Here is a 26,257-nt window from a genome sequence, read left to right as displayed (position 1 = left end):
TTTCATGAACATCCTTAAGGATGCAATCCTATACATGCTTGGACAAAAAAAGTCCTACAACTCCAGGCATGCCCCAGCCAGCCATACTGGCTGGGGAATGCTGGGAGTTGTAGGACTCTTTTCTATCTAAACATGCATAGGATTGTGCCTTACATTGTTTCATTTTAGGATTCTTGCACTGTTTTGGACAATCTCCACTCCTAGTAGTCCTTATGCTACATTCCACATTTACTCGTGGTATTAGAGGAGGTCTTGTTGACCATCTAGCTATCATGAATGTCCTATCTGGTTCAACTTCCTGCTCAGGAAATCCAGAACTAAAGCAATTCCAACAGATGGCTGTTCATGAGGGCCCCTGAATCTCCTGGTACATTTTCAGGAGGTGCAGGTAGCTTTGGGGTGGGTGGTGAGAAGAGGGGATAGAAAACTTTCCTTCTGTTAAGTTCCTTGAGTTAAATTATCTTAGGTTCCACCTCTCTACCTAAAAATATAATGAAGGAGGAAGGGCGGGGCAATGACCAGGAAGATGGGACGCCATGGGACTTCTGACAAGATCAGTTATGGAAGAGTTTGGGCGTCTTCAATGAGGCACAACTTTTAGTTTGGGGGGAAAATCCCCCCTCCCACAGCAGTGGAGTGCTAAACAGTGATTGATTATGGAGTGCAGAATAGGCAACGCCATTTCCTTGTGTCATGTTCTGAAAGTGTTCAGATGGAAAACTGCCTATCTGGAAGCAACTGTCAGCACCTAATGTGATTGTGATTCCTCCTAAACTAGTGATGCAGGTTGCAGCCAGCACAGCAAACAGTTGGTTTGGCAATCTGGTTCTCTCTCTCTCTCTGTGACAAAGATTTGGAGATTCACATCCGGGTAGGGCAAAGAATTGCCCAGGCTCAAATCATTGCCTCATATTGCAAAGCTAAGGGGATGGACAGAGACATGGACATATTGAACCCTCTGGATTCTACTCTGGTTCTTTGTTTGGCCAACAAATAAACCAAGCAGAGAGAGAGAGAGAAAGAGAGAGAGAGAGAGAGAGAGAGAGAGAGAGAGAGAGAGAGAGAGAGAGAAGAACTATATAGCACAAACTGGGGAAGTTAATTGCACTGTGTATCATTCCACTGAAAGAGGAACGGTTTGCTCACACAGCCTGGGAGGAGGGAGAGGAATTATGATCTTAATGTTCTTTTGTGTGTGTGTCAGCCAGAGCCTGTGCATGGCCTGCTGCAAATCTGACAGAAGACAGGCAGATGCACCCATCACTAAGGCCAGTGGTGCTCACCAGCTTGTCATTCTCTGGTGCGAAGACAGCTTGTGTTTAAAACACTGGCTCACTTCAGCTCTCCAGGAATACGGGCACACGTGGTTGTCCTTGAAACAAAGAGCATGAAAAAATGCCTTAAGACAACCTCCTTTGTAGAAACAATGGTTTCTAAAAGCTGCTGTTACTAAACCATCTGGCCAGAAGACTGATCAAGACATTTCTGACTGTTCAGTGCAGGAGGGCAAGAAACACGAGTCATTTTTGACAAGTTTATTGCTGTTACTATGAACTATTTATGCAATCCTTATGGGCCAAGTGGCATGACGCTTTGCCTATCTATTATTCTCACGACAGCCTTCGTCGGGGAGTCTGTGCTACTTCCCATTTTACAGGTGGAGAACAAAGCCTGATCGCTGCCTCCCACATAGTGCTCTGGGCTCATGAATGAACTTATTCATGCAAACACGTGAGCAGCTTCATGACGAAGAATGTTACTTCAGGAAATGGAAACATCTCAAAAAGGCCCCTCAGGGACCTTCTGCTTGTGGAAGCAGGGACACAAACATTGCATGAATGGCATAGCCTTTCCATGTGGAGTCTTGATTTCTTTTAAAAGTATGTATCTGCAAGCATGGAACATTAGGTCAGAGGTGCTTAGAGAGAAGCTGACGTAAGGTCATCCATCACGTCCCTAGTCAGTCAAGGCTTTAAAACCAGCTCCCCCTCGCCACCTTCATCAGTCTCCCTTCTAAACGATACTAATTCAATGTTTAATAAAGGAGCAGATGTCCACTTTTCCTGGAAGTTATCACAACTATTTTAGGAACAAAACTTTTATATCTTGTATTCACCTTGAGATTGGCCCTCTTTACTCACTGGAGGCTGGTGGCTCTGATTCTGGTGGGGCTGTGCATCCATCCTGGGTTGCAGTCAGATCCAGCCAGATCTCTAAAAGAGCTATCCAAGGTGCTGGACCTGTTTTGGGAGGCTTGATTTCAGCTCCTTTAGAGTTCTGGCTGGTTCTGACGGGAACACAGAATAGATTCACAGTCTCACCGAAATCGGAGCTGGTTCTGCTATTGTACTTTTGTGTAAAAAGAGCAGGGAAGAAAGGGGAAATTCGGTGCATTCCTAGCTAACAAAGCCTGAGAGATGGCATATGCTTCAGTCCACTACTGACAAAAGGATTCTACTGATGTAAATCAGCTTAACCAGAGATTTTGAGACAAAATATATTTAGGAATGGAATGAGCATTTTGAAAGAAAATACATTATAATTTTTTGAATTTGGTGTGAATATTTGCGCAGATTAAAATGAAAATTTCAGACTGAGGCGGAAACAGTGTGGAATGGACATAGATGAACACATGCAATAGTGAGACAGACTGGAAGGAGACCAACTCATCCACCCCTAGTTCAAACACCAACAGAATGCGGGAGGGTTGAGGGTGGATTGCCTCATTACTGATTGTGGGATGTGGGAGGCACAAGAGCCGATGGATGGGGAGGCTCAGAAGTCAAAGGTCCTAGTCAAAGCCAACGCAATTGGGTCAAAACATCTCCTTGCTTGTTTCTGCAAATGTTTGCCCCTTCTTCTTCTTCCTCCTCAACATTGTTCCAAGGCTGCTAATAATAAGTTACCTGCAAGGCATTTCTGGCTTTGTAGCACAACGCTAAATAAATTAATTAAAAAAATCAAATAAGGCTCATAATAAACTGGAACAACAATTCTGAAAGCATTAGTCTCTTGCTGTGATTAAAGCTTTTCTAGCTATGTTGAGAGAAAAGATGTCTTTAACACAATGAAAGCAGCCCCAGTCTCTTAATTCCCCAGGCTGAAAGCTGAAATAGAAGCTTTTAATAATGCTTAATATCTCTCCACCCCTTTCCCAGGCGACCTGGAGTAAACAGGACACAAATATAAAACACACTCCTTTTGCTTTTCCCCTTTGGGGCATTTCCCCTAAAATCTGCTAGGCAATATCACAGAAGCACTTAATGACACAAACACAATGGGTGTGATACAAGAACCTTGATGCTATGACACGAGAGCAAAGTCTTCGTGTTTTGAAGCACCGAAAAGACAACCATAAACGTCACCTCAATCTTATTTATAAAATGTGCCTTGTAGATTTTCTAGTCACATCTGCTTAGCTCACTGACAGCACAGGTTTTCACTCGTGCCACTGTGGAGCTGATACAGCTACTGTGAAGCGAGAGGCAGGTTCAGCAGTCAGTCTCCCACGTCAACAACCGAGCCTGCTCAATTCTAATTCTGAGTTAACTGGAGGAAATGGACCTGAATTGGTAGAAATTCAAGATGAAGCAATCAAGGAGGCCTGCAAGAAGATTAATGCTACTGCATGTTAGGCAAAGGACTTGGCAACTACCATTAATGAATAAATTAACACACTTTCAATCATGGGTCCGAGAAGTAGAGCTTCTCATTAGTGGAAAAAAAAATATGGAAATCCTTAATTAGATTTTAGAACAGGTTAAGATTCTAAGAAAATATCAGGGAAGAAATACCAACAATGATGTAAGGTGTTGGAAAGGACACCTTTGTTATATTTTTGTGTCATGTGAATTAATTGGACTTGGGAGGATTTTGAATGAATTGAATTAAGTAGAATATAAACTGATGGATAAAAATGCTTTAATGTATCCTATGGATGATCAATGATTATCATTATGTTCTATTATAATTTTATGTTGACTGTATGCATGTGCATTCTTTTTTAAAGGAGGAATTAATACATTTAAAGTAATCAAAATAGAAGAGCAACCAGGCCTCATCTGGGAATTGCTAGGGATGACATTTTTATCTTTGCATGAAAAGTTCATAGAGAGGAAAATCCAGGAGATTTTCTCTGGGACAGAATTCCTCAACCCACTGTCTGGGGATTATGGGAGTTGTAGTCCAACACATATGGAGGTCAGCAGGTTGGGGAAGGCTGCTGTAAGGCATCTTAACCACAGCTGCCTGAGCCATTTGCATCCAGGTGAGCTCTTTGCACCACCACGCAAGACCAATCTAGCTCTGATCTGGCCACAGCTGATTACACCCATCCCTTCAGGCAATATGTGGCATAGTAAGACAGGTTGTCTCCTGCCCTGGCAAATGAAAGGCAGCCGTGCGGAGAGTCATCCCCAAACCACAATGACCCATGCAATACATCATTGCCGACCTCATGTGGACTCGTGTCAGGAAAAGTGCAACGTGGTAGTGACCGTGGTGCACTTCACACTATCTGTGCTCCAATCATGCTGCTGACATTCCTAAGGGAATCCCTCGTGATCAGCTGATTCAATGGCCTTGTAGACCCCTTCCAACTCTGCTATTTTATGACTATCAATATAATTAATTTGCTATAACGTGCATGGGTTACATACATTGGTGGTTTGCTGCCCAAGGCTGTAGACAGCAATTATATATCTACAACTATAAGTACACTGATAACTACACCTATATATCTTTAAAAGGGGGGGGGATTCCAGATATGCAGATCAGTGCTTAGACTTGATGACTCAAACTTTGCCAATCATCTTGCTATTTCTAGAGGCCAGAAAGTAACTCCCCCCCCCTTTTTTTTTGCAAAGAAAATAAAAGATTGAGCTGTGGTGGAAGGGCAAGGAGACAAGAGATTGGAGAGAGGAAACTGGATAAGGAAAATCAGAAAAGACTAGATCAATGGGTCTCCTCCTGCTGCCCCACCACTAGATTCCCAGGGCTGCTGCTGGAAAACAAGTTGGTTGGGGGGAGAGAGCATGTACCTTGATTCCCAGCAGAATCACACTATCCCTTGCCCACCAAACAGCTGTTTGTTTGGCTGGAGGGGAGCGATTTTGCAGAGAAATTGTGATTGTGCTGGGAAGCAAGGTGCATGCTCCCTAGACACCTTGTTTTCCAGCAGAAGTGATGGGAATCCGGCCATGCGGCTACTTCTGATAGTGGCGGGGTGTGTGTGCAGCTTGTGGTGAGTTGCAGGGTATAATGCATTATCCCAGCCCACCAAAGTTGCTGACCTCTAATTGGCTTAGGTCTGAAGTATCTCAGAGAACACCTTCTACATCTTCTTGGAGACCCCTAGCCCAAGCTTAAAGATCTGCTGGGAAAAGCTCTACTCATGGTCCCATCTTTTAGAGATGCAAGACTAGCAACTATTAGGAGAAGGTCCTTCTCAGGAGTTGCCTCAATAATATGGAACACCCTCCCGTGAGAGGTGTTCCATATTATTGCTCTTAATTGTTGTATTATGCTGCTTTTATACCTAAATTTCTTCATCAATTACTTTTGAAAAGTGGAATATAAGTGGCGTAAAATAAATAAAATAAAATATTGCCTGCAGCCAATGTACGACTGAGCTGCAGTGTAGATGGCACGGGCTAGCTGCATGCATCAGTGTGAAGCCCATCTATGCACTTGTGGGACATATTTTAAGAGTCCCTTTTGATATTGAAGAATGAACATGTGTTGATGATTACGTTGACGATTATCTGTGCAGTGGCTGAAAATATATTAAGTGCTAAGAGACCATCTTTCAGCCTTCCCTCAAAAGATGACATGGTCTCCTGCAACTCCAAGTGCAATTACTCCCGCTTAATAACTGTCGCTCAGCACAGAAAAGAGTCGCGGGCAGAGTGTGAAATAACGAGAAAATCACTCCTTGTGGGGTGCAAGCAGCAAATCAGAGGGTAGAGGAGAAAACTCACCGCGACTGATGGATCCAGAAGGAAATATCGTCCCACAGCCCATCTATCTTGCAGGCACTTCTGTCAATATCCCAATTGCCACCATCCTTCTCATGCCAATCGAGTCCTCGTGCTGCTGCACGGAAGAGGCTGCCTTGCCCAACCCCTCCACCTTATCTCCACCTTCCATGGGATACTTAATTACAGGCGCCTTGTGTATTGAGTGCCAGGCAGGGATCTATTCATCAAGTGCCTGCTGCTGCCAGGCCAGGTTATGAGGAAGGAAGTATAAGATCTATGGATTTAATTAAACCCGACACTATCCATCCCTGCTTACAAGACAGATCTTCATAACTCAGCTTTGGGAACGCCAGCTGATGGGCCTTTGCCAGGGGTGCTTTTGTGCCGGCCTCTTCCTTTTTGCTTTGAGACAAAGGAAGACCCAAGGTCAAAGGGCAGGAGGAGCCCAGGGAAGAAGAAGAAGAAGAGCATGGCGACGGCTTACAAAGGGAACCAACAAAAACTGCCCAGTAAAGTCTACATACACACCTCCCTAAACCCTCACTGCCTTTTCATGAAGGGACATGACTGCATGCTATTTTATTTTTACCTCTTTGGGGTGTTTTTTCTTTTCTTTTCTTTTTGCAAAGGCCATGACTGCTTGCCTTTCATAGCTCCGTTGCTTGATCCACCCACCATTTTTTTTTATTGAGTATACCCCCCACTCTACAAGCATGGAGCAATGGCCCGGCTCTTTGCTTGTGGCCCAGAATAAAGCGAAGATTCTGGGCTGTCGTCAAAGGTGGTGAAGAAAAGAAGGGGCAGGATGAAGGGTATTAGACTGAATGGCTTCAAGAGAATTTCCAGTCTATTCGACTACAGCGCTAAAGGAAATTATGTTGTACAAGCACAAGTGACCTCTAGCAGAACGCTGATAGTGTTTGCAGGCATGACAGGTGCTTTTGGCATTGACTAGAGGTTGCTTACGCTAGCACAATGTAAGTTATGTTAGTACCAGCATCAAATTGCATACTGCCCCTTTTCCCCCGAAAGAAATAAAATAAAGTACATTTACACCCCAATCTTTTATGAGTTTATCCACAATTACCCACAATTATATGTGTTTATCCTCTGTGTTCAGTGAGGCTTACTCCCAAGTAAGTGTGCACAAGACTGCAGCTTTATTCACCCTGGTTATAGTGGGAATGTAAATAAAGACACTCTGGTGCCTCTGTACCTACCTAATTCTGTTTGGAAAAGCCAAAATTCACCCTCAATATGGATCGTAACAGCTGGCTTTGTGCCTGTAAGGCAGGTGATTTCCCAGGATGCTACAAATTTCTCAAGCTGATAGCCACGTCCTTCAGAGGGACTTGTGGTCATAGAACTGTGGCAGGGTGGCAACCCCAGCAATGCCCAGGAACAGCAACTGCCAGGCGGGCCCAGTTCGCCCTCATGCAGAGAGTCTGGCAGCAAGACCCTAAGGAAGCCAGCTGGAGATGGGCTGGAAAGGCCACCGTCCAGCTGGTGAAGTGACCAGAGGGCAATGTCTGGGGAAGGAGGAAGCCAATCAAGGCAGCTGGGAGAGCTCTGAAAAGGCTCTCTGAGAGGGAGTTTTTTTAATGAAATGAATGTATCTGAAGGATTTCTACCCCATGTTTTTACCAGAGGGGCCTTCAAGAAAGCTTATATAGTCCAAAAAGAGCTGTTATGAAATAATAACAACAACAACAACAACAACAACATACATACACCACTGGCCATGGAAGTCAAAGAACTATGTCAACAGGAAAAGGTCACAATTATTCCGTTAGTCACATCAGTCACTGGCATCACATCAAAAAACTATACAGAAAACCTTCAGAAGCTGGGCCTACCAAAATACATCCACACCAACATTCAGAAAGCAGTCATACTTAAAACATGCTCAATTGACAGGAAATTCCTGAATCTGTAAAAGACAGCATATTTATATTTATTTATTTATTATTTTATTTATTTATTACACTTATATACCGCTCCCATAGCCAGGGCTCTCTGGGTGGTTTACAGAAATTCTAAAATTGAGGTAAAAACAAGTATACAAAATTTTAAACTCTAAAACACAGAACATACACACATAAAGCATTAAAAACCGATTATTTATTTATTTATATTATTTATTGCCCGTCATGTCTGTCTAGAAAAACCGCCATGAGCGAGAAAGAGATGATGATGATGATGATAAAATAGGACCACAGAAGTTCCATGATTAAAAGAATAAAATGTCAGAGAGAATAAAATTGAGGCAGCACTGAAAATCAACAAAAAATAACTTAACCAAATCAAGCAATAAAACCAGCAGGGAGTAAGGCTCATCAAATTAAAAAGCAGTAAAAAAGAGCACATATCTAGATCTATATATCAATTAAACTTCAAACACATACACTCATAATAGTTATACCATGAAACCACTAACTGCCCAAAGCTCAGGTTAGCACATTTTATTTGACTCCCAAAAGACAGCATGGCAAGCTTCCTGGCTATTTTAATAAGCCCTGGGAGGTAGTGGGTGTGGTAGATCTCCCCATTTCTGAGACAAGAGATTTTGAGTGTATGAGTGTGTGTCTTTAGCACTTCTATCCCACTGGTGGCAAAGCACACTTCTTAAAACACATTATGCTAAAAGGGTGAGCTTCTTGCCTGGCACGGTGGTGCTCCTTGGTATGAAAAAAGAAGGCCCAATACATGCAAGACAAATTAACAGTGCTGGATCTTGCAGGTGATCAACACATGGCTCCTTATGCATGCTTGTTTTTTTCCTCCTTCACACATACTTTAACTACATACACTACAGTCATACACTACAGTCTAACAGTCCTGCTGGGATGAGGGAGGAATTGCGTAAGGCTGCAAAGCCTCAAGGAAAGAATTTACCTGTATAGAGTGAGATGTAGGGGGAATCGACGACCTCGAACTTGAAGCTGGGAAGGAAAACCCGCCACTGAAAGAGACAGGACAGCAGTAAGTCAATCAACATGCATATATTTGTGTGGCTGTGTATGTGGGGATAAGAAGCTTTGGAAGAGCAGCTGCCAGGAATGTGAACAGGGAGGAATGTAGGAGGGTCCAGAAGATGGTTGCTAAAGTTCCCACTCATTGCCAATTCCCAATGGCGAATGTTTCCCCCCCATGCGGCTCTTCATCTGTTCTCAAAGTAATTCCTTGGGAGAATGAGCTGCATGATGGAAGCATCTGTTCCACTCCCAACCTGTTGTTCTTGGACATTATTGGCCTGGACCCAACACACAGGGTACTTCCAGATGGACAGCTTCGAGTGCTACCGATCAAAAGATGTTGTGCAACTATTCCATCTTTCCCCCCTTTACAGATTGTTTTGTGGATCGAAAAAGATGGGGAAAGTGATGGGAAAAGACAGGAGGGCTACAAATGGAAGATGGCATTGTCTGCCCACCCCTACTGTAAAAGTATGTGTTTGAGGCGGGGCAATTGCACAATAAAAGCTTCATCCGGAAGCACCCCAAAGCTGGTAGCTTGACTAGGCAGATCTGCTCCATGTCTAGAAGTAAAAGAAGAAAAAGGAAGCAAGATACAGCCCACAATTCTAAGTTCTCCCTACTAGCTGTAAGTCTTCTGGTGCAGCTTCTGGCCTTCATAACACAGGTGTAAATCTAAAGGAATATCAAATATTTACAGCTTCCTTTTGCATTTTAGTAGCAGTAGTGAGCAAAACAAAGAAGGCCTGGCCACTTCCTGGCACTGATAACGCAAGAGCATGCACTTCTGTTGAATCGGCCTGGCAAATTTCCAGACAACAGTCTTTTCTGTTATTGTTTAAGCTTGCAAACAACTTGAACAGCTGTTACTCAGCTGTTGCCAGGAACCCACTTGTCGTTTCACGTATTAGTGCTTTTGTTACAGTGCTTTTGATATTGTATTTTCTGAGCACCTAAGCTGCAACATTTTACAGTTGGAAAAAATGAGGAGTGAGTGCTGGGTGGAACGGTTGCCCAAGTGTCACAGCTACCTATTGGATAGTGCCTGTGACATCACTATGGCTCCTCCTCTGCCCAACACGTTACATTTGGTGAACATTTTCCCCTTGACGGTGCAAGAGAAACAGCTCTATTTCTGTAAGCTAGTTTAGCTTGTTTTCAGCATGTTCCCAGCTACATGCAAATCCATGTGCCATGTGCAAAGACCTTGTAGAAGACAACCGCCCCATCATTACAAATCATTTGGGTGATGTCTCTGTGCGCTTTGACTTTCATCAGAACCCTTTTTCCTAAAAAGAACAGGAGCTGCAGCACATTTTTCCACCAGTAGGGTAAGCCTGGCTTTCTCTTGCTTTCAGAATGGAAATGCCAGATATTCTAATCAGAAAACCAAATACCAATTCAATTTATTGTACTGATGCTTCCTCTGATGTTCATCACCTCTCCACCCCTCAAAGAAATGCATGCATGCTTCTAGAATTCAAAGTGTTTTGTTTTGTTTTTTGTTATTTCATTAAAATAGTTGAAAAACTGCTCTGGCTATGGGAAGCTGGTTGTATAATGTCACTGGCTCTAGCCAATCAGAGCTCTGCATAGCCAGCTTCTGCTGCCAATAGGGGAAAACAAGTTGCATTTAACAAAATTATGGACTTCTACTAAAATTATATGGCTCTGTATGCACCCTAAGAGAGTGAGAGAAAGAGAGCTTGCGTGCCATCCTCATGAGGAATACAATCAGGATTTTAGCAGAAGAGAGTCAAAGAGAGGCTATTCAGTCCCACGGCTAATATTTTTATATCTGGGCTGAGCTATGGTGTTGCTATGTTACAATTTGAAGTGTCTGAACACAAAGCAGGACCAGCCACTTTGGGTTTGTAATAGAGGCGACTTCTTTTTCTCCCACTGTAGCCAGGAGATTTATAAATGTTAATCTGGGTGCCGGGAGGGCCTCTGTGATGACTGACAAGCTTCTGGACGTTGTGCAAGGCGACAAAAAACATTAACGCGTCAATGTTCATCTATCTATTTTACACGCCTGCTTTTAGACAGGCCCATATGCTGTTCATTCTGCAAATTTAGTATTTACACAGACACACTAAGTAGCTGATGAGCAAGGAGAACCACCTTGCATGCATATGTGCTACTTACCCCTCAGAGCAGTCAAGTGATTGGCGCATATTATCTTAAAGCAATGATAAGCCCATGCAGCGTTTTTCATATTTCCTGTGCTCTGGGCATTACACCTGCTCGGGTGACCTAGAATCCTTTGGCAGAGACTTCACAGCAGGGACAGGGAGCCATTGGGAGGGGAGAGCGTTTACACTGAGCAGCTCTTCTTCCTTTTAATTTAGAAGTGGGATGAATGGAGCCTCTTTAAAAAGACTAATATTTCACCTCCAGCAGCCTGCAGTGCAGCAAAGGCTTCCGTAAAGGGAACACTGCCCCACTGAGAGGCATGGAAATTAGGCTATTTTAAAGTTTCTAGGAGATGGGAGACATTTTATCTTGAGAATAAAAGAGTTTAAGAAATTACCAGCTAGGAAATCCTGCTCACACTCTCTCTGGCTCTTTTCCCCAGAGAAGGACACAATTAATTTTAAGGAGGAAAGCCATTCTCAAGCTCTGCAGCAAGAGCGAAAGGGCCTGGGGACCAATCTTTCTCCCTCCCTCCCTCTGTCCTCTGCTTTATTGTAAAACAGATTAAGGAGGTTAAGAAAAAAGCACACATTTCCTTCTACTTGGTTTATCTGACAAACATGGACCTTTGGTGCACCCCATGGCCATGGCCAGATACCTTTTTCTTATCTGCGAACCTGCAAACGAGGCTTGCATTAATAAGACTCCAAGGGCGAATGTCTCTTGAAAATGCCTGTTTGGCTCTAAAAGGCTTCTTTGATGGACGCAGAAGATGTATTTGCTGGCAAGGTTTTTTTAGTCGGAGACCAGAGAACATAGGGCCAGAAGGGCTTTCTAATTTTCAAGCCCTGTTTAATTTTCCTACTGGGTGACTGTACCTGAAGGGGGAAACGGTCCAAATGGATTTACTCACACCAACTTCCACGTGGTCTGATCCGCGGTCATCCTGCTTGTGGAGGAGCTCGAAGTAATAGCGCCTGGAGGAGAGGACACTGCGTGGGAAACAAAGGAGATCAATAGACAATAACAAGTGCACCTTCAGGGTTACAGGACTTCTAGGACCGCCATGCTTTTACCCCTGGGGATCTCTCAGCTGCAGGAGATGCTGGCCGGGGTTGCACGGAGGGCAAATAGGAGAAACTTTTGATGTGGGGAGCTCATAAATAATACTGGGGAAACCACCATATTTCTTGTTGACTCTCCAGCAATGTGTGTGAATTCAGAGTCAGAGAAAGGCAGGCAGGAGAATGAGGCTATTTGCTGCTCACTCAGAAGCACTAAACAGGCTGTTTCAACACAGGAAGCTTCTGTGTGATCCAGCTGGTACTGGAGTAAAATAATTGGGGGGGGGGAGGAGTCTGTAGCCAACGTGCCCCTCTTCCCAGTATCTCTCAAAATGCCTCAGCTCCCTTAGGTCCTCTCAGCAGGCTCACCTGAAAGTGGCTGAGTCAGAAGCTGGCTCAAATGTACACTCCAAACTACATCCTGTACTTTCCCTCCCCTTGTCAGTTCTGTGCAAAGCATCCCAAAATCTTCCACTCACAGATTAAATGGCACAGATGTGTGCGAAATCACCTGGTCTGCATAACAGATCATCACGGCAACATTCACATTTTCGCAGAGTTAGGAATTCTTTGGCAATAGCTGGTGCGACAGAAAGCAAGAGGAAGAGATGGCTGCTGCAGTGGCTAAGGGGCTGAGCTGGGATGGGCAAAGTCAGTGATTCGAAGTCCACCTTGGCCATAAACCCGCCAGGTGTCCTTACCCAATCCCCCCTCTCTCGGTCTCAGCTCTCTTCTGCTTCCCACTCTGCAATATAACTTCAATAAGAATTCTGCCTTGCAGGGCTGCTGTAAGGAGGATCAAAATATAGGGTGCAAAGTGTTTGAACACTTGAATAAGTTGTATACATGTTAAGAGCCATACTAGACTTGATCTTTAATCACATGCCTGCCCTATGTTACGAATAAAGCAAGAGGTTGGAGGAAGTCTGCTTATGATATCCAAAGAGGCATATGGGTGAGGGGAGCGGTACCCTTCCCCACCTTAGCTTTCTGTGGTCCATCACCTCAGGCACTTTTCTCCCAGCCCAGCTCCAGGACTGAAGGTGAACTGCTTGAGGCAAAGGACTGTGGAAAGGTAATGTGGGCGAGGTAACTGCTCTCTTTGCCGATAGGCCTCTCCTGATGTTAAAAGTCACAATTCATGTGATTCAAGGAAGTTGATGGGCGTTTATCTTGCCTACTTTCACCCTCAGCAATATTCATATTATTACAGGCAGCAGGAATTGGGGGCGTGGGTGGGGAGGGGGAGAAAGCAAGGAGCAGGGGCCAGTGGAGGCTGGTGGCTCTGATGTCAGTGGGGCTGTGAATCCGCTCCAGGGTTCAGTCAGAACTCTAAAGGAGCTATTCAAAGTGCTGAACCCAATCCCCCAAATGAGTTCAGTAGTGTGGATAGCTCTTTTAGAGTTCTGAGTGGTTCTGACTGAAACCCAGAGCAGATTCACAGCCCACTGACATTGAAGCCACCAGCCTCCACTGTCAGATGCCATAGAGAGAACAGTGTACAGACATATATAGTGAACAGTGGAAGCCCTGAGTGCAGCCTTCTTTGGAATCACAGCCTACACTAGACACTGCCCATATAGGTTCAGTTCTTTGCCCATTTAGGTTGTGCACAATTATGATGGCTCTAAACATTTCTTCACTCCCTCTCCCTCTCTTTTCATCCCACCCCCGACTGAAATCTGAATAGCTTCAGATATGAAATTTTGTGCCAGTTTTCAAATCATACCTAGGGCAACACACAGCTTTGATGATGGGTTCTCAGCCCAAGTACAAAGCAAAATGGGATGGGCTATGGCAAACTTTCAATCCTTTGGAAAGCCATCTCCCTTGCTGAAACGGAGAAGGCCTAAGTAACTGAAGTAAAAGCTGGAAGGGTTTAAGGATAAAAGAAGCCGAAGCGGAACATCTACACAAAGAAAATGCTGTCAACAGTTCTGGAGATAATAGATGCCCACACCCAGTTGACAGAGTCAAGGCACTGAAGCTGCAGTTGCAGCTGAGACCCTGCTGTTCTATCACTGCTGCCTGTCAGTCCTGATCAGCGAGAGCAGAGGGCTCCTGAAATCCTTCTCTCTCACACACACACACTTGCTGGCTTGGCGTGTTGCATGTCGCTGCTGCCATGGAAACCATATCCATCTCACACACAGTGAGACAGAAAGCTCTCTGCCTTAAGGTGCCCAAGATGCCAAACGCTTGGAACGCTAGGCTCATTTCACAACAACACAAACTCCCCAGGGCTGAGAGGACTTGGGGAGTTCATGTGCGACAGGTTCTCAAGGAAACATGGCGAATGGGGAAGTGGTGGGTGGCTAAGGGCTTCGGCTGGTGCCTGTTAACTCTACCACAGCAACGGCCTAAAGAACTGGTGGCATTTCAGATGCCTTTCATACGAGTGGGGAAGAGAGAGAAAATAGCTGATCCATAAATCTACTGGCAATGGGAACATGGATGTTAGGGTGCAATTCTATGTACGTTTAGATAGACAGAAGTCCTACAACTGGGAGTTGTAGGACTTCCGTCTATCTACACATGCATAGAATTGCACTCTGAATGTGTCTACTTCCAACACAATGGCCAGGAGATGGACAGCCCTATCTTCAAAGAGCATCCCAAATAGGAGGGGACACAGCTCCCTGGAAGAGAACATGCTTTACATGCAAGCGGTCATAGTTCAGCCCCTGATATTTGCAGCCAAATGGATAGGTATCAAGCGCTCAGAAGGAGTCTGCCTCAGCCACTGCCAGCCGGTGTACAATTCTGAGCTTGATGGACAGTTCCCTGTTTTTCAAACCACACTGTTCTACAGGGACTGAAAAGAGGGGAGGAAACTAGAACGCTCACTTCATTCCATCTCTGCAATTCAGCAACTGACTGTTGGAAACTCCCAGAGACATAGACGATTACAGGCAAGACCCTTGAAGGGAGTTGTCTAGAAAAACTCAAGAAATCCTCAAAATCGTTTAAAAATGTTTTGCGGTATTTTAAAATGTTTTAATTTTTTATTATTTTGTCGTTGTTTAGGGGATTTTAGTATATTAAGCAATAGAGAAGTGTTTTATTTAATTAATAAATAAAAAGCAAAAGGTAGCCGTGTTGGCCAGAAGGGGAAAAGAAAAGGAAAACACACACACCCCAAACTCATATGAGTGTAATGCCTTTATTAGGCTAACCAAAAGATCACAAAAAATGGGTAAGTTTTCAGGATCCCCAGATCTCTCCATCAGACAAAACTTTACAATAAGCAGCAAGGATGCTTGTGCGTGTTGAAGTCATGGTGTCTGCGTGATCATAATACTGAGATGGAATGGAAGAGGAATCATAGAATAGCAGAGTTGGAAGGGGCCTACAAGGCCATCGAGTCCAACCCCCTGCTCAATGCAGGAATCCACCCTAAAGCATCCCTGACAGATGATTGTCCAGCTGCCTCTTGAATGCCTCTAGTGTGGGAGAGCCCACAACCTCCCTAGGTAACTGGTTCCATTGTCGTACTGCTCTAACAGTCAGGAAGTTTTTCCTGATGAAATAAGGCTCTAGTGGCTGATGTGATGGTTTCAGGTTTTACCTGGAGCTGCCCCTAGAACTGTGAGGAAGAAAGACTGCAGCATTGCTATAAAATAAAAATAAAATAAAAAAGTAATGCCCCCCCCCAACTAGGGATGAATAACCCTTTCCTATCATATTACATCCTATCATTTAGTGAGGAACATGAAGGGAATCTGATCTCTACCTCTGGCCAGGGTTTTTTAAAGCAAATTTTCCAACTGCACAAATGCCCTGTCACCCCCCCCCCCCACCAAACACATCATTTCTCTTTCACGACTGAACAGATTATCACCAACACTGGTAGCACCTTAAACTTAAAGACAGATTGACAGAGCCATACAACCCAGGAAGGCCGACAGACCAAGAGAAGTACATCACTGGTTGTCACCTAAAGCCCCCAATTGAAACCACTGCAGTGGATCATCAGTGAACTCCAACTCATCATCAGCACAGATACTTCTCTCTCTCACAAGCCTTGGGAGGCAAACCAGTCCTGGCCTACAGACAATCTCCCAACCTGAAGCAGATGCTAACCAGCAACAGTACACAGGACAGAGGGACCAGACCATGCAATAAATCCAAGCGCCAACTCTGCCCCCACATCTATTCAGGCAACACTGTCACAGGACCCAACAACATCAGTCACACCATCAAGGGCTCTTTCACCTGCATCCTTATATAATTTGTGTTACATGCCATCCCTGACTTTATTTATTTATTTATTTATTTATTTATTTATTACATTTCTATACCGCCCAATAGCCGGAGTTCTCTTTGTCTATTGTTACATTCTTAATAAACACATACACATAACACGTGTCTTTTTTCACCACTTTTTCCAACTGCACATTATCAGATTTCCAACTGCACATTTTCCCCCCTAACTGCACATTTTGTGTCCAACTGCACACTAAAAAAACAACCCTGCCTTTGGCTGTTCCTTCTGCAGTGTGTGTGTGTGTGTGTGTGTGTGTGTGTGTGTGTGTGTGCATGCGTGCACATTGCTATGTGTAACCAGGGCATGCAAACCAGGAACATCAAGGCCTGCTCACCACAGCTGTAGTTCAATTGCAGAAAAGAGAGAGAGAGAGAGAGAGAGAGAGAGAGAGAGAGAGAGATTTTTTTTTCCCTTGGGAACTCCAGGACATATACCAGGCTCTTGCAATCTAAACTGGCTGGGCTCCAATCAGCTACTTCATTGAACTGTGTATGGCAAGTGCACCCAAACTATTCTCCCCACCAGCAACACTCCCCACCCTTCCCTCCCACTTTCTTTCACTGGCTCCCTAATTAGATTACTGTGTGTAATTGTCCTCAGCTAATCATTTGCAAGGGAATCTGCAGCATATTAACTCCCCAGACTGAGCGCAGTTAAATGGTAACCCCACTCTCCCGGCATGCCAGGACCCTTGCAAGTCCCACGGATGCCTTCTTTGTCAACCAACCACAAGCCTCCAGGAAACTGCTCCTCCCATTTATAACAGCAGTTACAAGAAAACCTTGGGCTTGAATCCAACAAGCTTTAGACTGTGCGAAGTTATCTCCAAAAGGAATGAAAGGGGAAAAAAAATAGGTTAAGTTTTAAAAGGCAAAGAAATCTGGTTTTAGGAATATTACTTGGAACTAGTTTACAAAATAAGCTTCAGGATTTCAGAGAAGATGGCTTGTAGATTGCTTCATTTTTAGAACCAGAATCTAACCCTTCTCTGCTCTTAATTTTACTCGACTGGAAGTCCATGCCACCACAAAGTATCCATTCCAAAAGTAGTATCTCTCCCTCTCTCTCATTCTCTCTCTCCCTCCTTCTCTCTCTCTCTCTCTCTGTGTCAGTGTTTTAAGGGGTAGCCGTTTTAGTATGTTTCAGCAAACACAATGAAGAGCATTGTAGCACCATAAAGGCCAACAGCTCTATTGTGGCATAAAAGGCACAGCAGATGTATGAAGCATTTCGGTGCCACAAGACTCCTTTTTGCATTTGTTTTTAAGACACCTCAAAGAAGTTCACATAAAAGGGGGAAGGGCTCTGGGTTAAATGAGGGCTCAATTCTGCATGGTCACACATAGTTTTAATTGTTTTATTGCTTTTTACTACTATATTAGCTATGCATATTTATGCTTACATTGTTCTGATTTTATCTGTACGCCGCCCTGACATCCTAGTGATATAGGATACAAATGAATAAATAAATAAATAAATAAATAAATAAATAAATGCTACGGGGTTGTGGAGAGAAGTTCCATCTCATGGCCCACAGGCTCACCACCTTCAAGCCCAAAGAAATGGCCACCTTCTGTAATGGGAGACTAACACCCCCTTTGATAAAACATAGTGCCCTCCAGTTGTGTTGAACTACAACTCCCAGTATCTCCCAGCCAGCAGTAGTCCAACACATCTAGAGGACACCAGGTTGGGAAGTTTGCTCTAGAGCAAGGGTGGGGAACCTGTTGTTGGACTGGAACTGCCACCATTCTTGACCATTGGCCAGGTTGGCTGGGGCTGATGGGAGTCCAGCAACATCTGGAGGACCACAAATTCCCCACCCCTGCTGTAGAAAGAAGCTCCATAAGGTTGTATGCTATTGCAGAGGCCACTGGGGTATCCCTTTCTTCAGGATTACAAAGGTAGGACGTTCAGGCATGCTGCTGCGCACTTGGGCTCTGCTGGAATGCAGCACATTGGAGATAGAGAGAGAAAAAGAGAAAGAGAGAGAGAGAGAGAGATGGATGCTGGTTCTGAGCTGGCCAGCTAGCTGCCCTCACCCTGTCTGACTTCAGTGTTAGGAGAAGGAGCTGGCCAATGCAGAAGCCTTGTGTGACTCTCAGGCTTTCCAATGCTCAGGTTCAACACTTTGCATCTTGGCTCAGCTGCTCCACAGCCTTCCCAGTGTGTGTGAGCGGGGGGGGGGGGCAGTTTGAGGGGGGGGGGACACTGGATGCAGCCTACATTTTCCAGTTGGACATTTCTACTCTTCACAGTTCATTTCCAACATTATTGCTGCTGCTCCCCACAAGATGGAAGCACCACACCAGTCAAATGAAAAAAACTGCCCTGACCCATCTTCCCCGCGGTCCCTGTCCCCACAAATACACTCCTTTACTTTGCTCCTCTTTCTGCATGATCCTCATATAGTGCCATGGTTACCCCCATTTTGGAAGCATGCAGTTAGCCAACCCCATCCCCCAATTACGAAAATTTTTGTGACTGTAAGATACCAAAAAGGAACAATGTCTTAAACGAATGACATACATTCAGGTAAAAGACATATCTGGGTTCAGAACTCTTTAATAGTCTTCCAAATACACACTGAATGATTGGCAAGGCGTGGTTGTATGTATGTATCCTCCGTGCGATAACTTTTTTATTTTATTTTTAAAAAGGTCACCTTGCTGTGGGAGAAAAGGGTTGTGTGAATCAAGCGTAATTCCCATTTCTCAAATCATGCCGCAAAAGCACCACTCTGCGGAGTCTGTTCCTGACTTGAGAACCTACAGCGCACATTATGGCTACTCAGCAGAATGGGGCATATAGGGAGGGTGGGGGGAAACGAACCCAGAAAACAGATGGGATTTGATTGCACCAAATTCCAGGGCTCCATATGAGGTGTTGATGTTGCCTATTTCAAAGAAACCAGTGTGTGTGGGGGAAATAGTTAAACCCATTGGTTTTTCAAGCCGAAATGGGATACCAAACTACCCTTAGCCACATCCTGTGTCTTGAAATGCCACACATAGGTGTACAGGACAGAGCTCTCTGGATTCATTGACTGAAGTGCTGAGCACCTCTATTAAGAAGGCAAAAGATTTCCCAGCATGTAGCAGTTAGTTATGAACAAGCTCACTGCTTCAAGTTCTGGTATCTCGCTGAAAAGACAGGGAGAAAAACCTCGTTTATTAGCTTTGCGGAGGCACCAGCACGATGACATTCAAGCTGGAAATCTGCCCATATGCCCAGTGGTGAGTTGGGCAGGTGTTTGCCCATTCATACTCCTTTCTTTGCATTTGGATGGCTTCCCTCATTTCTTTCCTCCAGCAGCTGGGAGAAGCAATAAGCATTCAGCACGCATCGTCACTATTATTTGGGAGCTCTTCATGTCCTGACCCTAGCAAGAGAACTCTGCATGCCCTGTTCTTCGCAGTTGTCCTTCTGCCAGACTCAGGGCATGGCACGGGATATATCAAAGAGAAACAAGAGGCTATGCCAAAAGGTGCCCACAAATATATGTATACAGGGCACATGACAACAGGCCACAGGCCACCACCAGGGAGGGAGCGGTTCATAACCCAGAGCAATCATTCTCAATGGCCGACTTGAATACCACTGTCAGACACTGTTTACAACACTGAAGCTATGCGCTGAATAAACCTCATTGGTGAAGGACAAAGGGGTCTTCATGTGTGAAAAGAGCACTGGCCCAATCATTTACTGCATGAGAACCAACGTCTTAAGGGGGGACATGATAGGGCTGTCATGCGGAAGACGGAACAGATGTCTTCTCTGTTGCTCCAGGGGGCAGGACTAGAACTGATGGATGGAAATTCCAAGGAACCAAATTTTGGCTACGCATTAGGAGAAACTTTCTAACGGTAGCAGCTGTTTAACAGCAGAAAAGACTGCCTTGAGTTGTTTTGGAGGTATGCCTTCTTCATGCAAAGACTAAATGGCCATCTGACAGGGATATTGTAGTTTCATCCTGCATTGTAGATCCTGCATTGACCAAGGGGTTGGCCTAGGTAACCTACAAGGTCCATTCCAACTCTGAAATGCTATGATTACAGCATCACGTAATAGAAAACAGTGAAAACAGAACAGGGATGCAGAGTGGAAAGGAAAGAACACTGCTGCAAAGCACCAAGGAAGGTCTTGCTTGACAGTGAATTGACAGAGCAGGCAGAGACAGGCCAGAAGCGAGCTGCCAGCTCCATCCAGAGCTGTGTCAAAAAGGAGGCCCAGCGATGGGAGGGGGGTTGACAGACTCCAAATCCAGACAGAAAGTAGCTTCAACCTGACATGCCTGGAAAAAGGACAAAGACGTTGGAGGATGGGAGGGAATGGTGGAATGGGAGAAGGAAGGAACGAGGAAAGGACTATTAAAGGAACAAGTTTACAGGAAGAATTATCTGTTTGCCAACTTAAGCTTCCCCAAAGGATAGAGGTGGCCTTGGAGTTGGGAGGCCTGGGTTCAAAGTTCACCATCTGCCAAGAACTCATTGTGTGGCCTTAAGCAAGTCACCAGTACCTTTTACTGTAATGGGTAAAATATATAAAATCATAACTTATACTAAAAAGCTCTATTATCTGATTAGGCGTCCTCTACAAGGACTACCCGGGTCTTTCCCATTTCTTTCGCCCAGACCCAGAGTTTCCTTATAGCTATGGCAAACCAACCTGTTTTATAGGTCACAAAAGGTTGAAAAATCTTCTAATAAAAGAGAGATGATTTCTTGACTAGATCGGGTTGCTAATTACACTGTACATACTTCTTTTCCCCATAAGCTAACGCTTGCTCTGGTGGAAGGCTATAAGAAAACCTGGAAAGGGAGTGAGATAACAGAGAAATCCTATCCTAGCCCCACCTGCTGGAGGCTGGCTGAAGGAGGTTAGGATGGCATGGAAGTGCCCCTCTACCAGCAGGTACCACATTCGGTCTAGAGGCCGCCAGTACGCCTGCAGAAAGCTCCACCAGTGTTCCTATCATTGAAAGGGGGCCACACAGGGGATGCTGCAGGGGATCATGGATCTGCTGTATTGAAAGCTCCCCCCCCCCCCAGTCCTGAATGGTGCCAGCCTGAGTCTGGCTTAGTCATTTGCCCTCCCATTCAATGGCAGGAGATAAAAAGATCTGCCGGAAGGGAAAAGCTGCTCCACTACCTCCTGCCCTGGTTGTGGTGTATTGGCAGGGCTTTGGATGTGGTAGACTGTACGCCATGGAACTCTTCTCTGCGCGCACACACACACACACACACACACACACACACACACACACCATGTTTAGGATTGCTCTGTCAGTTGTTATGATGGAAGTGGCAGCAATACCTACCGGATTGGCTTGGAGACTTGCGAGCTGAATTTTGTGAACTCTCCTGGGGCAGTCCACTCAGAGCCCAGCTAGAGGAAAACAGAAAGGGCATGAATACGGGTACCAAATGCAGCGTTTGACAAGGGCAAATCAAATCCCACCCCCCAACAAAAGTAAAGAAAATCCGTCCGCTTACTAAGCTGCCATTTTGCGCAACAATGGAGGCTTGGGCATTTTCGGGAAGGGAAGATTACATAAATGACGGCTGTGAAGAGGCCATTTACGCAACATTACAGGCATGAATGCTCCGTTGGGCTCTCATCAAGCTGTAGGGCACTCAAGGAGCGGGTCTGTGAGCACCCCAGGGCTTAGTGAGCAGGTTCCGGCAAGACGAGCACAGGGGAGTCTGTTGGACTCCGCACACACACCCTGCGGGCTCTTGTGGCATCCCTAGTGGACATATTTAATAATGGAGGGCAGACTCCAATGGGGTGCTGCTTATGCCCCTGCTGATTCCCATTTGCAAGCGGCACCTCCTGCTCACAGAACGGAGGCACAGCATTTCCGGGAAAACGAACAAAAACACTAGTTTCCAGAACAGGGCAGGTGGGCGGAGCTCGCATAAGGAAGCTCCATTAACCTGTCCCAATTGAGAAATGAGCATTTCCACTTGTCTCAGGGCTTCTTCCAGGAAATCTCTGTTGTGCTAACAGTGGGTCCCACTTGCACAAATGAATTGCAAGCTGCGGCTCACAAGAGACACACCGCTTGCAGAACAGACTCTGCGGAGCGCAAGAGAATCGGCAGGGGTGTCAGGGCCTGATTGGATTCTGCCTTCAGGTTTCCTAACAATCTCAATGGAAATTAGTATCAGCTGGACAAGAACTGGGCTGCTGGATGAAACAAGAATTCCTTGCAAGAGGTTGCCTCCGAGTTACTTAATGTAAGAAAGGGAAGCTTTGTTCCCAGTGGGGTCTCCATGACTAGACAGCTCTATAATGGAGTTGCCACAGCCCCACGGGGCTGCAACTCTTTCCCATTGTAACTGCATGAGATATAGCATTGGCCTTTATGCTTTCATTGCAAATACATAGAGGGAGTGAGCTACAGTGGTCCTGGGACTGGCAGCATTGCATTTCTTGGCTGTGCATGTTGAAAATTTTGCCATAATGGAGGATGTAATTTTGTTGACTTTTATTTGTTAGCAGAAAAGCCAAAATGTGAAGGCAGCAAGGGGAAAAAATACAATCTTGACACGGCAAAACCCTGATCTTTAGAGTCTCACTGCAGACTACAAATCTATTTGGCGTAGCCTGATGGTGCCAACATTTTCAGGTATCTCAGAGGCAGCCTTTGAAGAATATTGGGATTGGCATTGAAAAAGTCCATAGAAAGAGAGAACAGATGGGAAATCTTTACAATTTCACAGCGAAATATAGATGCTCTGCATAGTCATTGAGTGAGTTCCTAGTGAGTATCTGCTTCCTAATGTCTGAAAGACAATCCATACATTATACATAGTTGCATGTTTCATTCTCCCAATGGTTCTCCCTACCCTTTCCCTTTTTCTAAAAAAATGAAAAGCAGATTTGGAGTGCAGCCTTATGCAGGTTTAGACAGGGCGGGGGGGGGGGGGGAGAGAGAAACCTCCTGCAATTTTCAGCATTCTTCAGCCAGCCATGCTGGCTGTCAAATTCTGGGAGCTGTAGGACTTTTTCTTTCCAAATATGCACAGGATTGCATCCTTATGAGGCCCTGAATAGGGGTGAAAGAGCAGCAAGGGAGGTGCATCTTAACCTTTTCCCATCCCGGCACCTCCTCACTCAGAATCATCCAGCCTGGGCTGTTTCTTTCTTTCCAGGGAAAACAATGTGCCTTCTATCTTTTCCTTTGCTGGTAGGAAAACAAACAGCATTTGGGTCAAATGGCAGGAAGGGCTTAAACAGCCCCTCCTCTCTACTTCTCTTCTCCTCTTTATTGAGCAAAAGGACCCAAGACGTGCCACTCCAACTGGACAGGGAGCCGCTCCCTTGAGGATTCTGGACTAAAGCAGTCAGCCATGAAAGTTTGGATTGTCATTTCTTTTGGTACAAATAGCAAAGGACCTGGAAGAAGTGACAGCACTGTGGCAATAAGGAGAAGGCAGGCTCAAAATACGTAGCAGGTCAATGTCTTCAGAGGTGAGTCTGACCTAACCACACATTAAGCTGTGGGTGTGAGAATGCAAAGTGCCAAGGGCTACGCAGGACTCTGTGTGTGTGTGTGTGTGTGTATGGGGGCCAATTCCTCCATTCCCCTCCACTCACACACCCACAATCCATCTTCCACAATCCCTCCCTCCCTGGTTCTGAAACCAGAACTGAACTTGGCTGTAAGAAAAACATTGGGGGTGGGGTAGGGAGAGTGTGGAAAGGGAAATGGCAGCTGCAAGGTGTGTGTGTGTGTGTGTGTGTGTGTGTGTGAAATTCTGTATGCCCTTCTCCGCATCCCACCAGCGCATCACGTACACTACGATGGGACAAGGGAGAGGGCTTTCTCTGTTGTGGCACCCTCCCCTTGGAGGCTCGACTGGCGCCAACACTGATTTCATTTTGACGCCAAGTAAAAATATGGCTTTTTAATGGAGCCTTAAATGGTTAAATTCGCTAAGATAGCACATTCTTTTAACTGTTTTAATTTTTACTGTTTTAAATTATATATTGTTCTAACTTGATTCATGGTTTAATTTGTTTTTAGCTGTGTATATTTATTGTTTTATACTGTATGCTTTTATCTGTACACCACCCTGAAATCCTAATGATATAGGGCTTCTCTTCTTCTCTTAGATTCCCTCCATGACCTTGGACTCCATGACCTCGGATTTTGTGGCTCTGTCTATAACTGGTTCGCCTCCTATCTAGCGGGTCGCTCTTTCAGCGTGTCGGCTAACGGCAGCTCGTCCTCCTCTTTTCCCCTTTCAGTAGGGGTTCCGCAAGGCTCGGTGCTTGGCCCGTTGTTGTTTTCTCTATACATGCTGCCCTTGGGTAAGCTTATTCAATCTCATGGCCTCCAATATCACCTGTATGCCGATGATACACAATTATACCTCTCATCTCCAGAACTCTCTCCTGATGTTCACGATCGTATCTCAGCATGTCTTTCAGATATCTCAGCCTGGCTGCTTCATTGTCGTTTGAAACTTAATATGGCAAAAACTGAACTGCTTGTTTTTCCTCCTAAACCTTCTCCTCACCTCTCATTCTCTCTTACTGTCAACGATGTCACGCTCTCTCCGGTCAAGGAAGCTCGTAGTCTCGGCTTTATATTTGATTCCTCGCTCTCCTTTATTCCTCATATCGAGGCAGTAGCTAAATCCTGTCGTTTCTTCCTGTATAATATTGCCAGGATTCGACCATTTTTGTCTGTCTCTTCTGCCAAGACTCTCGTTCACGCACTGGTTATCTCTCGGTTGGACTACTGCAACCTTCTTCTCTCTGGCCTTCCTTCGTCTCACATCAGTCCGCTGGTCTCTGTCCACCACTCTGCCGCTAAGATCATCTTCTTGGCCCGCCGCTCTGACCAGGTCACTCCACTTCTGAAATCTCTTCATTGGCTCCCAATTCACTCCAGAAGCCAATATAAACTTCTCCTGTTGACCTTCAAAGCTTTTCACGGTCTAGCTCCTGCCTATCTCTCCTCTCTCATCTCACACTATTCCCCCGCTCGTGCTCTCCGCTCTTCTGATGCCATGCTTCTCGCCTGCCCAAGGACCTCCACTTCCCTTACTCGGCTTCGTCCTTTTTCTTCTGCTGCCCCTTACGCCTGGAACGCTCTTCCAGAACACTTGAGAACTACCAACTCAATCACAGCTTTTAAAACTCAGCTAAAAACTTTTCTTTTCCCTATAGCTTTTAAATATTGAGTTTGTTCTGACCCTATACTGTTAGCTTCACCCTACCCGGTGCCTGTTTACACTTCCCTGTGCCTGTTTGCATTCTCTTTCCCTCCTTATTGTTTACTGCAACTTTATTAGATTGTAAGCCTATGCGGCAGGGTCTTGCTATTTACTGTGTATAATCTGTACAGCACCATGTACATTGATGGTGCTATATAAATAAATTAATAATAATAATAATAATAATAATAGGGCGGGATAAAAAATGTTTTAAATAAATAAATAAATAATAAATATCTCTTTAAGTAGCACTGCACCACTAGCTTTAGACATTATTAGTCCTAGTTTTAGACATGCCACTGGCATGAGTTTTTGGGCCTAAAGCCTATTGTTCTAGGGCAGGGCAGGTAGCCTGATGTCCTCTGGATGTTTGGGACCAACTCCCAAGACTCTTGACCACTGGCCATGCTTTCTGTGCCTTATGAGAGTTGTAGTCCAATACCATTGAGGAGTATAAGGTTGTCTACCCCTGATCTAGGAGCACTGTCATCAAATTTGTCTGAGAGAGGTCCTGAGTTCAAATCAGATTTAAGTTCGTGCATCTGGAAAAGGGGGGATGTATTTTTAAAGCATAATGTGGAAAATAGTTCTCTCAATGCCTATT

General features: G+C 45.0%; 1 protein-coding gene across 1 annotated transcript in view; it reads right to left on the bottom strand.

The window, feature by feature from the left end:
• The window catches only part of B4GALNT4 (beta-1,4-N-acetyl-galactosaminyltransferase 4), a 202,267-nt gene that overhangs the window by 26,996 nt on the left and 149,014 nt on the right, over positions 1-26,257 (bottom strand). Inside the window, exons 7-9 of the mRNA XM_063117037.1 lie at positions 21,741-21,808; positions 12,003-12,081; positions 8,874-8,940 (exon numbers count right to left, since the gene is read on the bottom strand). Of these exons, the coding sequence (XP_062973107.1) occupies positions 8,874-8,940; positions 12,003-12,081; positions 21,741-21,808 (214 nt within the window). The remainder of the gene's footprint in view (positions 1-8,873; positions 8,941-12,002; positions 12,082-21,740; positions 21,809-26,257) is intronic.

The sequence above is a fragment of the Elgaria multicarinata genome, chromosome 2, assembly GCF_023053635.1.
Source record: "Elgaria multicarinata webbii isolate HBS135686 ecotype San Diego chromosome 2, rElgMul1.1.pri, whole genome shotgun sequence".
Classification (NCBI taxonomy): Eukaryota; Metazoa; Chordata; class Lepidosauria; order Squamata; family Anguidae; genus Elgaria; species Elgaria multicarinata.
This window is presented reverse-complemented; position numbering and strand designations above follow the sequence as displayed.